At 52.4% G+C, this 13812-nt stretch overlaps 1 protein-coding gene across 1 annotated transcript in view; it reads right to left on the reverse strand.

Annotated features, from left to right (window-relative positions):
- The window catches only part of LRRC38 (leucine rich repeat containing 38), a 42720-nt gene extending 36693 nt beyond the window's left edge, over nt 1-6027 (reverse strand). The window contains exon 1 of the mRNA XM_017504678.2: nt 4090-6027. Within this exon, the coding sequence (XP_017360167.1) occupies nt 4090-4732 (643 nt within the window). The 5' untranslated portion in view covers nt 4733-6027. The remainder of the gene's footprint in view (nt 1-4089) is intronic.
- Nucleotides 6028-13812: the final 7785 nt, after the last annotated feature.

Below are 13812 nucleotides of genomic sequence, written 5' to 3' on the forward strand. Positions count from 1 at the left end.
TTTTTTTTGAGACAGAGTCTCACTCTGTTACCCAGGCTGGAGTGCAGTGGCACAATCTTGGCTCACTACAACCTCCGCTTCCCAGGTTCGAGCAATTCTCCTGCCTCAGTCTCCCAAGTGCCTGCCACCCTGTCTTGCTAACTATTTTGGTTTTTAAGATGGAATTTCACTCTTGTTGCCTAGACTGGAGTGCAATGGCTCGATCTTGGCTCCCCGCAACCTCTGCCTTTCAGGCTCAAGAGATTCTCCTGCCTCAGCCTCCTAAGTTGCGGGGATTACAGGCATGCACCACCATGCCCAACTAATTTTTTATACTTTTAGTAGAGACAGGGTTTCTCTGTGTTGGTCAGGCTGGTATCGAACTCCTGACCTCAGGTGATCTGCCCACCTCGGTCTCCCAAAGTGCTAGGATTACAGATGTAAATCACTGTGCCCAGCCCTTTTTTTTGTATTTTTTAGTAGAGATGGGGGTCTCACCATATAGGCCAGGCTGGTTTCAAACTTCTGACCTCGAATCTGTCTGCCTAGGCCTCCCAAAGTGCTAGGATTCCAGGCATGAGCCACCGTGCCTGGCCTCATTCTCCTTTTCTATGCCTATCAGAAAGAATTAGGTGTGAGTTCAACACTCCTGAGTTCAAGCTCATCTCAGCCATTATGTGACCTGTGCACACCTCTTCCCTTGTTTCTTGTTGGGTAAGTTGTAGGTAACGGTATCTGCCAGGCACGGCTGTTGTGTTAAAAGAGACAGCGCTTGTAAACTACAAGGGTAGCTGGCACCCCTAAGGTGGGATGTTAGGGTTGCCAAGTAAAATACAGGAAGCCCAGTTAATGTTAAATTTCAGAAAAATAAATAGTGTTTTGTATATATCCCAAACATTACATGGGACCTACTTATACTAAAGTAATATTTGTAATTTATCTGAAGTTCAACACTAATTAGGCATCTTGGGTTTTTTGGTTTGTTGCATTGTTGTGTTTTGGCTTTTGCTGATTGGCTGCTGCGTATTCTGGCATCCCTTGGCCCTCGTCCCACCAGCAAGGCAGTTCCTCCTCAGTCCTCAGACCAAGGTTGCCCCAGACCCTGGACCATGGAAGAGCCTGGACAGAGGGTACCACTGGACTTTGATCTTATTTCCTTCCTCCCCTCTGCTGCATGCTCTGAGGCTGAGTGCTCCTCATCAGCCCTGCGGCCACAGGGGGAGGCTCACCTGGCAGACAGCACAATGTCTGCAACTGTCACAGCTAGACAAGGTCACAGGGAGAACACTCCGGGCCCCGTGTTGCTTCTCTGGAGGACAAGGGAGCAGGGAGGCAAGGGAAAGACAGCAAAGGCTCCTCCCCTCCTTCAATTTCCCGCCCTGGAAGAGGCAGAGGGCCTGCCTAGAAAGCCCTGGAGCTTGTCCCCTAATGGAGCCTGGTTTTCTCTGGCAGGAAGTAGGTGGTCCTCATGGAGGGGATGCTGGGAGCCAGGAGGTCCTGGTGCACCCACAGCTCTGTCTTTAACTCTCTGTGTGATCCAAGGCAAGCTACTCACATCACTTCTCTAGTCAAAACAGTAATAACAGCACCAATTAAAACACATATAGCACCTACTGTGGGCCAGGTACTGTTCTTGGTGCTTTGTAAATAATCCCCGTTTAATCCTCCTAACAAGTCTAGAAGGTAGGTACTGTATCAGCTCCAATTTACAGATGAGGAAGCGGGTACAGAAAGGTCACACAATCAGTAAGAAGTAGAGGCAGGATTTGAAGGCAAGTAGCTTGATGCAAGTCTGGGCTCTGAGCTGCCTCCGAGAAAAGCAGAAAAAGCAGCACAAATGCGGGAGGAGGAGGGAGGGGTGATGAACACCTATTGAGCACCTACTGCATGCTAAGCAAGACGGTGTCCTTTAGAGATGATGTCATTTAAATCTCATAGCAAGCACAGCAAAGGACACCGTTACCAGATTCTGAATCCAGATGCAGGGAAACTGAGGCGTGGAGAGGTCAGGGACTTGCCTAGGATTATAAACCTGAGTCCAAATCTGAATGTGGGTCTCACTTTAAGGTATGTGCTGGGACCTCTACCACCCACCTTGCATCTGGCTCACAGTTTAGGAGACACTCTCAGGCCACACAGCGTGGACAGTGGCAATGAGACCAGAGCTGCTCATGGCACTGTACCCTGCGAGGTGCCCTGGAGCTGTGTCCATCCTCTCCCTCCTGGCTGAGACAAAGCCACACCCTCTAAGCCCTGTCCCCAGGGCCCTGGACATGGCTCCTCGCTCTGAATCTGTCCATCCTTCCTCCAGTCTTTCCCATCTGTGTCCATTTCTTCCCCACATCACAGCAAGAGGAGAAACATTTCACTTCCATTGCTCTTGTATCACCTTGCTTGGATCCCAGCAACTACTGGGTGGATGGACTACACAGCATCACCTGTGTCCTGATTTCACTCGAGGGGAAGGTGAAGCTTAAAAGAGTGAAGCGACCCACCCAGGGTCCCCCAGATTTTAGGCCAGGACTGAACATGTCTTCAGACTCCAAATCCAGGGCTCTTTGGAGATCACAGAGGTCAACTCTAGTATTCCAGACATGAGGAAACTGAGGCTCAGACGGGACCAGTGGCCTGTTCAAGGTCATAGCCACCATGGCAGAACTGAGATAAACCCACAGCTCCTGACTTCACCACACCTAGCCTTCACGTGGAAGACAACAGGAGCCAATTACACCAACCCAACCAACAACAGGGGTGAATGATGCCAACTCCACTAAAGAGCAAAGGCAGGAGCAGGCAGAACCGAGGTATCCCCCACCACACAATGAGCTCTGCATCCGGTCACTCCTGTCTCCAGGACCGAGTCTAATGGTGGGAGGGTCTGGGGAGCCAGGCAAGTGGAAGAGGACAAAGTTTTAAAGATGGGGACTCTGCACCTTGCCAGCCAGATCGTTTAAGGAATGTCAGGCAGCCTGGACTGAAAGTGCTGGCCCAGGGGCCTGCATCTGCCCAGGAGTGGGTGCCCTGGTGCATGGAGGGTGTTCGATGACAGTCGGGAATGAAGATATGGATGGAGGAGTTCAGCATGCAGATGAACAGCATCCTTGATGTCTCCGTAAATGGGAAAAAAAAAAAAAAAAAGATATTCTGAAGCTAAATCTGCATGTTTGTCACCTTTGATGATGCGTGCCTTGCAGCTGTGGTTCCAATCCTGCTGAAATCTTGGGAATAAGGTAGGAGGCAGAGTTCAGCTCTGAGAGGTCACTGTGGGCACCGATGCTCACAGGCTGACAAGCAGAAGGCTGGAATCCACCTGGGGGAAGGACACCCACCTGCCCCCCACTCTGGGTGCTCATCCCTGTGGATGCTGGGGTCCCCTCCTTCTCAGCTCTACCCGTCCCCTTCCTGCGGGCCTTAATGGGGCCCCTTGGCTCCCTGTGCCCTGGTGTTCCTGTCTGCCAAGTGGGTACGTTTGCTCACGCCGCCATTGGAAGGGTGCACCAGGAAAGCAAAGAAGGCACCAGCTCACTACAATGTGGTTCAGCTTTTTCACATCTGGCTGAAAAGCCACAGAGAACTACAAATCATGACTGCATCACTGGCTCTTAATAGGCTGCCATTATTCCTCATCAGAAATCTTCCTCACTCATATTAGACAGAAGAGCAAATTGGAGCTGAGAAGCTGAGAGGCCAGGTTAGGCTGGACAGGCTGCTGGAGAGCCCGTGGAACTGGCTGACTCCCCAGGCACGGTACTGAGAATAGGGCTGTTTCCCATACAGAAGGCTGCGTTCAGCTTGCCAGGGCCCATAAGTAATCCACACCTGCCAGTTCTAGGACCAGGGAGGTGATCCTGGGCATCCCCTGAACGGGAAGGTTGCTAACTTGAGAAAGTGAGTTATTGGAGAAACAGGGGAAGAAGTTCAGCCTCAGGGCCCAGAAACTCCAAAGAGTCCCAGATGTGTCCCTCCCCACCCACTTCCCCAGCAGATTCTCAGGAAAACTTGAGGAGCTCCCAAGCCTCTTCCAAACTCAACTCAAGGTTCCTCGCACCCAGACTGGGGTCTGGGGTGGCCTCTCCCTGCCCCCTCCTTCCCCCAGCCGGCCCGGCTCACCTTTGGGCAGTTTGGATGCGTTCTCCTGGATCCAGGAGAAGAGGTGGGCGAAGTCACAGTCGCAGATCCAGGGGTTCCCGTCCAGACGCAGGGAGCGCAGCGCGGGCAGGGCGGCCAGGGCAGCCACGCTGAGGCTGCGCAGGTTGTTGTCGTTGAGCTCCAGCACCTGCAGCGACTCCAGGGTCTCGAAGGCGGCCTCGTGCACGCCCGCCAGGTTGTTGTTAGCCAGGCTAAGCTTCACCAGCCTCCCGGCAGAGCGGAAGGCGCCGGCGCCCAGCTGGGTCAGGTTGTTGTAACTGAGGTCGAGGAACACGAGCTTGGCCGAGCCGCTGAACGTGCCCTCCTCCAGCGAGCCCAGCGAGTTGTTCCTGAAGTCCAGGTAGACCAGGTCGCCGTAGAAGATGAAGAAGTCCTCGGGAATCCGCTGGATGCGGTTGCCGGCCACAAGCAGCTTGCGTACGTCCAGGGGGAAGGGGTCGGGCACGCTGGGCAGCCCGCGGTCGCGGCAGTCCACGGTGTGCGGGTCGGTGCAGGCGCAGCCCGCGGGGCACGCGTGCCCGGGCGCGAGCAGCAGCAGGAGGCTGCAGAGCCGGAGCGCCGCGGCGGCGCAGGCTGGAGCGCGGGGGGCGGCGCGGGGGCGCATGGCCGGGGGGTCCGCGCGGGCCGCGGCGACACGGACGCGGCTCTGGGAACGAGCCCTGGCGCGGGGCGGCGCGGCGCGGCGAGGCACTGGCTGCCGGGCGCGGGGAGCCGGAGGGCGGCCGGGGCGGGGAGGGCGTGCGCCCGGGCGCGCGGGGGCGACGGAGCGCAGCGCGGACCGACTGGGGGAGCCGGGACAGCAGGGATGGGGAGGGGAGGGAGGGGAGGGAGGGGAGGGAGGGGCGAGGGACTCACCAAAGGATTTACCCAGACAGGAAATTAACCCGCTAGAAAAATCTCTTGGGAGAGGCAGGAGCGGTAGGGGTGGCCTAGTGGCCGTGGCCAAAACGCGGCCCCACCCTGGCAGCTGATTTCCAAGACTGGGTGGTAAGACGCGGCGCGCACTGGGCCGGCTGCACTCGACGTCTAAGTTCAGTTACCGAGCCCAGAGGCGGTTTCCGTAAGGCGTGTCCCGGGCGTGCGCCCTGCCTCCCGCACCCGCCTGGTGCCAAAGCACGCTCCCTGCACGCCACCCCGTGTAGCCAGCGGGAGTGAGAACTGGGGCACTCTGGCTCTGCTCTGGGCGGGGGGGGGGGGCAATCCTCGCAGGCTCTCGGGGGCCTCGCCAGGGGCTGCTGGTCTGAATTCGGACGGGGTTCCAAGGGGAGAGAGTGGCCGGTCTTCCCTCTTCCCTCCCCCCACCTGCACTTTAACGGTCTTAGGCCGGAGAGTGAGCCAGGCAGGTGGCTGCCAGGGCCCCTGCTGTGGCCCGAAGGAAGGCCAGGGCCAGTCAGCACTTTCCGTGCTGGCCCCGAACTTCTGGATAGAACTGGCATCCACGCAAGGATCAGCTGCCGGTCTGACCAGAGGTCCAGCTGCTGAGGCACTGAAGCCTGGGGTCACCAGACCTGGGTTCCAAGCTGTGTGGCCTCAGACCAGTGCCTCTGCCTCTCTGGACCTGGTAGCCCCATTTGTGAAATGGGAAAGGGTAATATATATCTTACCGGCTTTAGGGGAGGACCAAGAAGTTAAAAACAAAGTTCAAAAATTATCTTTTCCTCTCTCCCACTCAAACCCACACCTTGGATGGCCTGGGGAGGTGGTCAGGTACCTGCCAAGGCTGAATGAAGGGACAGTGAGGAACTGCTGATGTCAGCCTCCGATACAGGCAGGAAAATTCCCTCTTCACCACCCCCATGCCAAGCTCCTTTCCTTCTGTCCCACCCCATTTTGGAAACTTCTGTATGGGGAGGGGTCCCCACAATGCTACCAAGAGATTGTGCTGCTGTTGGCTATTTCGGTCCAAATGCCCTGGAATTGACAGACTCCCACTAGACCAAAATAACCCAGAGAACAGCTGTTGGCCAGGAGGCCCCCAGAGACCCTGCCCTGGCCCCTGGCCCTGCTGGGGATTGGAGCCTCGGATTCTGAAGCCATAAAGCTAAGCCCTCGGCCTTCTTCCAAAAGTACAGGCAGACTTGATGCCTCTGAGCCATGGGATGAAAAAACTGATCCTCTGGGATGGAGCCAAGGGCTCAACAGATGAGTATATTTGCAGGAGCCCTGGGGAGGGGGTGGGGGAGAGACCTAGGGGGAAGCTTTGAGGCACCTGGAGTCCTGCAGCTCTTCCCCTACTTACACTCCAGGCCAAGCAAGACCTCCCCGAGTTCTCAGAGTTCTCTGTCTCCGCTCTCCCAGGGTACCCAATTTGCCATTGCCATCCCCAGCGTCAAGGGCTCAGCTCCTCCACTCCCATCTCATGCTCTTGAAGAGGCAGGTGCCTCGGGGAGCGGTCTGAATGCTCCCAGAGTGGATGAAAATGCTTCTGCCTACATGCATGGTGCATACATTATTGAAGAGTCACAAAGTGCAGGCAGGTGGCAGAGTAAACACATCTCCCACCCTTGCAACTCTGCAAAAGCAGCCTGGAGCGATCCGTTGCACCCTGCCAATCTCTGCTTTGTTCCGGCTGCTCCCTCCTGTACTGAGGGGAACTTACTACTGGTTTGAGCACTCAGCATCATTGTTTCATGACACCTGCGTTTGGTTGGGCTGCCAGTTTGCACGTGCACGCCCATGTGTCTGTATGCCTGAGTGTACACGCAAGCCCTCCCTGTCAAGTAGTCTGGCTGGAGCACTGGCCTATGAGCCAAGACCCCGGGTCTGGTCCTGGCCCCGGCACTGGCCACAGAATCTTTCATAAGCTGCTTGATCTCTCTGAGGAATTCTCAGCCTGGGTCCCCAGATACTACAAAGAGGTCTTTTTAAAGTCCCGTGAAAATGAGGCCTTTATCTTTGAGGAGGTCACCCGGATTAAATACTGCAACTCTTGGCAGTGAACTTGATGGTAGCACTAGTTGTTTTGAGCAGAACAGAAACCTGAGCTGGCATTCATAGGTGACTTTAAGGAAAACAGAGATGAATTTCTACTTAATAAATGCAAATATGTAGTTGACATTCCCCTTGCAAAACAGGGGAATTCATGACAGTAAAATATCAAGAGGGGCTCTTGGTAACAAACCTGTTGAGAAATACCACTCCTAGCCTCGATTTCCTCATCCTGAAACTAAGGAAAAACTATCTTTCTTCTTCCTTCCCACAGACAACGTGAGGGCCACATGGGAAATTATTAATATGGGAATGTGATTTAAAAGATCTTTCTTCTGAGAAATATTGCAGATAAAAGTGGCCACAGCTGGACGAGGTGGCTCACGCCTGTAATCACAACACGCTGGGAGGCTGAAGTGGGCAGATCACAAAATCAGGAGATCGAGACCATCCTGACCAACATGGTGAAGCCCTGTCTCTACTAAAATACAAAAAATTAGCCCGGTGTGGTGGTGCATGCCTGTAGTCCCACCTGGGAGGCTGAGGCAGGGGAATCACTTGAACCCGGGAGGTGGAGGTTCCCGTGAGCCGAGATCTCGCCACTGCACTCCAGCTTGGTGACAGGGCAAGATTCTGTAAAAAAAAAAAAAAAAAAAGTGACCACAAATCTTGCTATGGCAGGAATGACTTGTTTCTTCGAGTGTCCCCCTAAGTTCCTTGGATCCAAATGTAAGCATTCTTTTCATTAATATCAGCAGAACTAGACACTGTTGGGGTTTGTGGAGAGCAGGTAGGTGTCTCATATTCCAGAACTACCATCCCCTGGGGAAAAGCAAATTTGCCACCTCTAATCCCCCCCCCGCTGCCCCAACAAATAAAACAGAGCCATGACCTCAGCAAGGTCACAATATGAGTCAGTGATAGGCGCTGGAAATAGAACACAGGCATTCTGAATCCCCACCTGCGCCACTCACTAACTCACCCCTCAGCCCCCTCCCCAGGAAGGGAATCTCTTACCCTTGAGGGCAAACATTGCAGGTAACAAACATTGCAGGTATCAGGGAGGAACTTTGAGAGATTCCACTTGTCAGCTCTGGTTCTGTATGTATTCACAGAGTCAGCACACTTTGTAATTCCTATTCAAGAGTCTCAAAGCAGGAGTGTGGCAAATACCCAAGGTATCCCTATGATTTAAAAACCTGATGTCATGCCTTTCCCCACCCCCACCCCCAGCGGAATCCTCACTCCTCCTGTGCTCTCCGAGCTACAGAGCACGTTGTGTCTCACTCTCCATCCTTGTCTGATTCCCAGTGAGGTTGCGCCTTGGGAAGCTATGTGCAGTTGGTCCCCAGGAAACCCACCATGCGATGCCTGGTCACTGTAAGCAAGAAAAATTCAATAATAAGAATATCCCCCTTTGGTCACCAGACTGACATCTAAATTAGCCAAAATCCTATGCCTTAAATTGTAAACAAGATGCTGCCAGTATTGTATGTGCAGAAGCTGAATTTAGGTGCAAATGCTAGGTTGGAATGATAAGAATATGGCTGGTGTTTGGTGATGTCATTCACATTACTGGTATGTTTCACCTCTAATCAGCACCTGGCTGGCTTAAGCAGGGAGCGTGAGGACATCCCACGGCCCCAGGAAAGGAGACACGCTCTGGCCCTTTACTTGGGGCAGCCTGCATCAATGGAAGGAGCTCCCTGCTCGACAGACACCGCTGTGTCTTTGTCACCAGCCCGTTAACTGCCTGAACCCAAGCAACTGCAACTCCGTGTTCCGGTCCCACTGCCGCTACCCTTTCTAGCTACCACTGCTAGGGAGCACCACCTGCTGTCTGCACTGCTCGAAACGGAGTGTTTCTCTCAACGCGGTTTACCCTCTGGAGCAAGGCTGGACCCACATTTTTAAAACTCCCGCCTCCAGTTTCACCTCTGGAAGCAGGAAATGAATCTTCCTCCAAGCTAAATGGGAGCCAGGGTGCTGGTAGTAGTTGGGAACGTGGGTATGAAGTTAGACAGATCTTGGGCAAATAACTTTTCTCAGCCTCAGTTTTCCCATCTGAGAAATGGGATGATACAAATTTCTACTTCACTGGGTCGTTATGGGGATGGAATGAAGTGTTTGTCGAAGGCTTCGCAGTGAGACTGACACATAGTGGAGGCACAATAAATGGTAACTGCGTGATGATCTATTTCTCTTTCCACATGGAGCAAATAAAGCTTTCATGTAGAAGGATATTCTTCAGGTAAAGAACTTATGTGGGCTGGGCGCGGTGGCTAACGCCTGTAATCCTAGCACTTTGGGAGGCCGAGGCGGGTGGATCACGAGGTCAAGAGATCGAGACCATCCTGGTCAACATGGTGAAACCCCGTCTCTACTAAAAATACAAAAAATCAGCTGGGCATGGTGGTGCATGCCTGTAATCCCAGCTACTCAGGAGGCTGAGGCAGGAGAATTGCCTGAACCCAGGAGGTGGAGGTTGCGGTGAGCCGAGATCGCGCCATTGCACTCCAGCCTGGGTAACAAGAGTGAAACTCCGTCTCAAAAAAAAAAAAAAAAAAAAAAAAAAAACTTATGTGTTTGTTTCTCTAGAATATATTTACTAGTGATGCCCTAGCATTCTAGGGTCAGTTGCAGTGACTGTCCCTGCCCTGAACCTCTCCCTACCCCACGTATAGCCCACCGAAGACACACACACCCCTGAGCCCTCTCCAGCTCCGGCTGACTCTGTGATCACAGTTATAGGAGAGTGGCTTCCCTCCCTCTGGCCCGCTGGCTTGGTTGGTCTGAGTGTGGGCAGGCTAATGAGACCGAGGACACAGGGTCAGTCCCTCAGCCTGGCTCAAGGAGACATCTGCTCTCTGCTCACGGATGGGGCTCCTCATGCTGGCCAGCCATCCAACAAATGTGCGACCTTGGGTAGGGCTGGAGGAGGGTGGGGAGAGTTTCACCCTGTCTGTCTCAGGAGAAAAACGAGAATCCAAAGCACCATCCTCCCACAGGTGGGAGTTGCAAGCCTGGAAGTCATCCCCACTTCCTTATTACGTGACCCTCTCTGGATCCACTGGCAAACCCCCTTGGTTCTACTTGTCTGCATTTCCACCACTTCCACCACTACCTCCTCAACCCTAACCAGCGGCATCTCTTTTTTTTTTTTTTTTTTTTTTTTTTTTTTTTTTGAGACAGAGTCTTGCTCTGTCGCCCAGACTGGAGTGCAGTGGTGCGATCTTGGCTCACTGCAACCTCCACCTCCCGGGTTCCAGCGATTCTCCTGCCTCAGCCTCCTGAGTAGCTGGGACTATGGGTGCGCTCCACCACACTTGGCTAATTTTTGTATTTTTTAGTAGACATGGTGTTTTACCTTGTTAGCCAGGCTGCTCTCAAACTCCTGACCTCATGATCCGCCCGCCTCGGCCTTCCAAAGTGCTGAGATTACAGGCCTGAGCCACCGCACCCAGCCACAGCATCATCTTTTATAGCAGCTCCTGGCTGGCCAGCTGGCTTCCACTCCTGCCCATCCCCCACCCACACTCCCAATATTTAAGGAAGCCAAAGTGACCCTTTGAACTCCTCACCTCAGGTGATCCACCCACCTCGGCCTCCCAAAGTGCTAGGATTACAGGCGTGAGCCACCACGCCCGGCTAAAGTGACCCTTTGAAAATACGCATCAGACCAAGTCACATCCCTGCCTAGACACCTCCAGTGACTTCCTGTGAGGGGCAGGCAGCCTTCTAAGATGACCCCCAATGACCCCACCTCCAGGTATTCCTTGAGTGAAAGTGACTTGCTTTTAACTAATAGAATATGACAGAGGCAGTGAATGTCAGTTCTGTGTTCAGGTTCTGTCTTGCCTGCAGACTATGTCACCTCCCTGAACAATTTGTCTCCTGTACAGTTTGATCAGGAAACCTATCATGCTGGGGAAACCTCATGGCAAGGAACGGGTGGGGGTGCTCAGATCAGCCCATGAGGGATTGAATCCTGCCAACAACCATGGGAGCTTGAAGTGGGGCCTTCCCCAGTTAAACCCAGATAGACTACAGCCCAACCAATGTCTGGACTGCAACCTGTGACACTCCCTGAAGGAGAGGACCCAGAGAAAGCCTGCCCAGACTCCTGACCTGCAGAAACCGTGAGCTTTGAAATGTGTTTTGTTTGAAACTGCTAAAAGGGGTAATTTGTTACACAGCAATAGCTAACTGATACACTAAGGAACTTGGAACAAGAGCTCACCAGATCTTGCATGGCCTGGCTCTATGTTCCTTCCCTCCAACCCCCAATTTGGGACCCCTCTTCTCTTGGCTCACCACGCTCTAGTCTTTTCATACATCTAATTCTTCATGTTTGTTCCCATCACCGTATCTTTGCCCTTTGCTGTGCCCTCCACTGGAAGTACTTCCTTCCCAGCTCCTGGCACGGTTGGTGCCCTTTGGTCAATTTTCTTTCTCAGCCCAAATGTCACCTCCTGAAACTGGCATTTGCTGACCTCCCGTCTTCCTCCCATCACTCTCCCTTGTCTCCCTAAGTTGCTTCCTTTTTTTCCCTGGCTTCAACATGTTCATTACCCCCTGGCATTACCTAGCTTGCTGGTATGTTTGCTCATTCACTCCACCTTCCCCCACTAAAATGGAACCTCTATAAGGGCCAATCCTTTCATTCTTTCTTTTCTTTTTACTTATTTATTTATTTATTTAGAGATAGGGTCTCACTCTGTCCTATCTCTCAGGCTGAAGTGCAGTGGGGTAATCATGGCTCACTGCAGTCCCAACCTCCCAGGCTTAAGAGATCCTCCTGCCTCAGCCTCCCAGGTTGCTGGGACTACAGGCACATGCTACCACACCTGGCTCATTTTTCTTTCTACTTTTTGTAGAGATGGGGGTCTCACAATCTTGCCCAGGCTGGTCTCAAACTCCTGGGCTCAAGCGATCCTCCTGCCTCAGTCTCCCAAGGTACTGAGATGACAGATATGAGTCGCTGTGCCAGGTCACGGTCAATGCTTTATCCCGGTTCCTAGAATTGGCCCCAGAACACTCAAGAATTATTTGATTAATTAGTTGTCACCTGGAAATGATGCTTGTCAACTAGGCCACCAGTTTTTCAGCAGTGTCTCACCTAGAGAAGCTCATTTATTGCTTCTGGTAGAGCAAGGAAATTCATCCCTCCAAAAACAGCCTTGGCCCTTTTTCCCCTGGAAGGAAAGAGATTTATGTGGGGAGACCAAAGCACTGCAACTGTACTCCTGAAGTGATCTGGGAGTTTGGGGCTCCCCTAAACACATATCTAGTTCCTCTTCATCAAAACCATGTAGCACCCCATAAATGAAGTCATCGTGTCCACCTTTCCACCTTTATTCATACCCTCTTCCTGGCTTGCCTCTCACTATCTTCCCAGTTTGCTTCAGGAAATTTGGCCTCCTCCAGGAAGTCCTCCTAGAATTACCCTGAAGAATTCCCTGGTCCCCTTTATTCTCCATTCCAGGAGAATAAGTGCTGTGCCAGGTATGGGGCACAAAGATAACACAGGTGTAGCCTCATGCTCAAGGAGCTCAGGGCTCAAGAGGCAGCCACAAGAAGAAATAACGCTTTCATTAGATACGGGACTTACGTGTTGGTCTCTAAAGCTCGAATTCATACAGCGTTATTAAGTCTACTGAAATAGAAGCTGTATATTTGGGTAGAGTCAGAGCTAAAAGCACTGGCCCTTGAGCCAGTTAGCCTGTATTCAAATCTCGGTGCCAGCACTTCTAACCTGCTGTTCTTCTGCAAGTGAAGTAATTGCCAGAAGCCTGTTGTTTCCTTTGTAAAATGGGAACACATCATATCTACCTCATAGGGTTATTGTGAAGACTCAATGAGATTGTGTGCAAATTCGCATTTGCTATGGGAATCTCAATAAATAATAGCATCTAAAGGTGGGAACATTCTCATCCATTTGGATACAGCAGCAAAAATCTTCTCTTCTCTGCTTAATATTCTAACGGAAGGCATTGAACTGGGTCCCGGGAGACAAAGATGGAGTAGACAGCCTCTGTTCTGAGGTGACTCACAATCTCCTTGAAGAGACAGGCCACATGCAGCAAGGACTTGTTCTGTACAGTAACTGCCAAACAAGTTCTGTGGGTTAATAAATGTCTCAGCCATTTGGAGTCAGGGATGTCTGGGCCAGGATGATTGGAGAATGCCACGTCTTGACACAGCCGACCGTATTTTCCGAATCAGATCTCCGAGTATCCGGCCGTGTGGCCTCACGCTTCTCTACCCTGGCGCACAACATTCCCTGCCAGGCCACTTGGCAGGTCCCTGTTCATTCTCTAAGAGATGCCATGCATTTCCCCACAAGGCCGCGATCTTCCCAGGTGTGGCCAAATTATTTCCTCCCTTGTATCTTTCCTCCCTTCTGTTACTGTCCCTTGCAGGCAGCGTGGTGTTTATGGATAACATGTTTCTCTCCCTTCCTGGGTTATTACTCGGCCCTAGTGTGAGAAGGAACAGGTAGGTTCTCCTGAGTAAAGACCATGTCTTCTCCGTTTTTATATCCTGGAACCCAGCATAGGACCCCGCACAGAGCAGGTGCTCAAGGTATTTTTGCCAAATGGATGAATGAGCACGTGCATGACAAGCAAGTGATTCTGCCATGTGGAATGATCGGTAAACAAAGCTCTAGAGGTCAGGATTGCTTTGGAAGTTTCTAGAGGTGCGGGTCTCTGGGCTGCTGCTGCTGCACTATCTGTTCAACCCCGCGAATGCTGC

The sequence above is a fragment of the Cebus imitator genome, unplaced genomic scaffold (assembly GCF_001604975.1).
Source record: "Cebus imitator isolate Cc_AM_T3 unplaced genomic scaffold, Cebus_imitator-1.0 Scaffold15, whole genome shotgun sequence".
NCBI lineage: Eukaryota > Metazoa > Chordata > Mammalia > Primates > Cebidae > Cebus > Cebus imitator.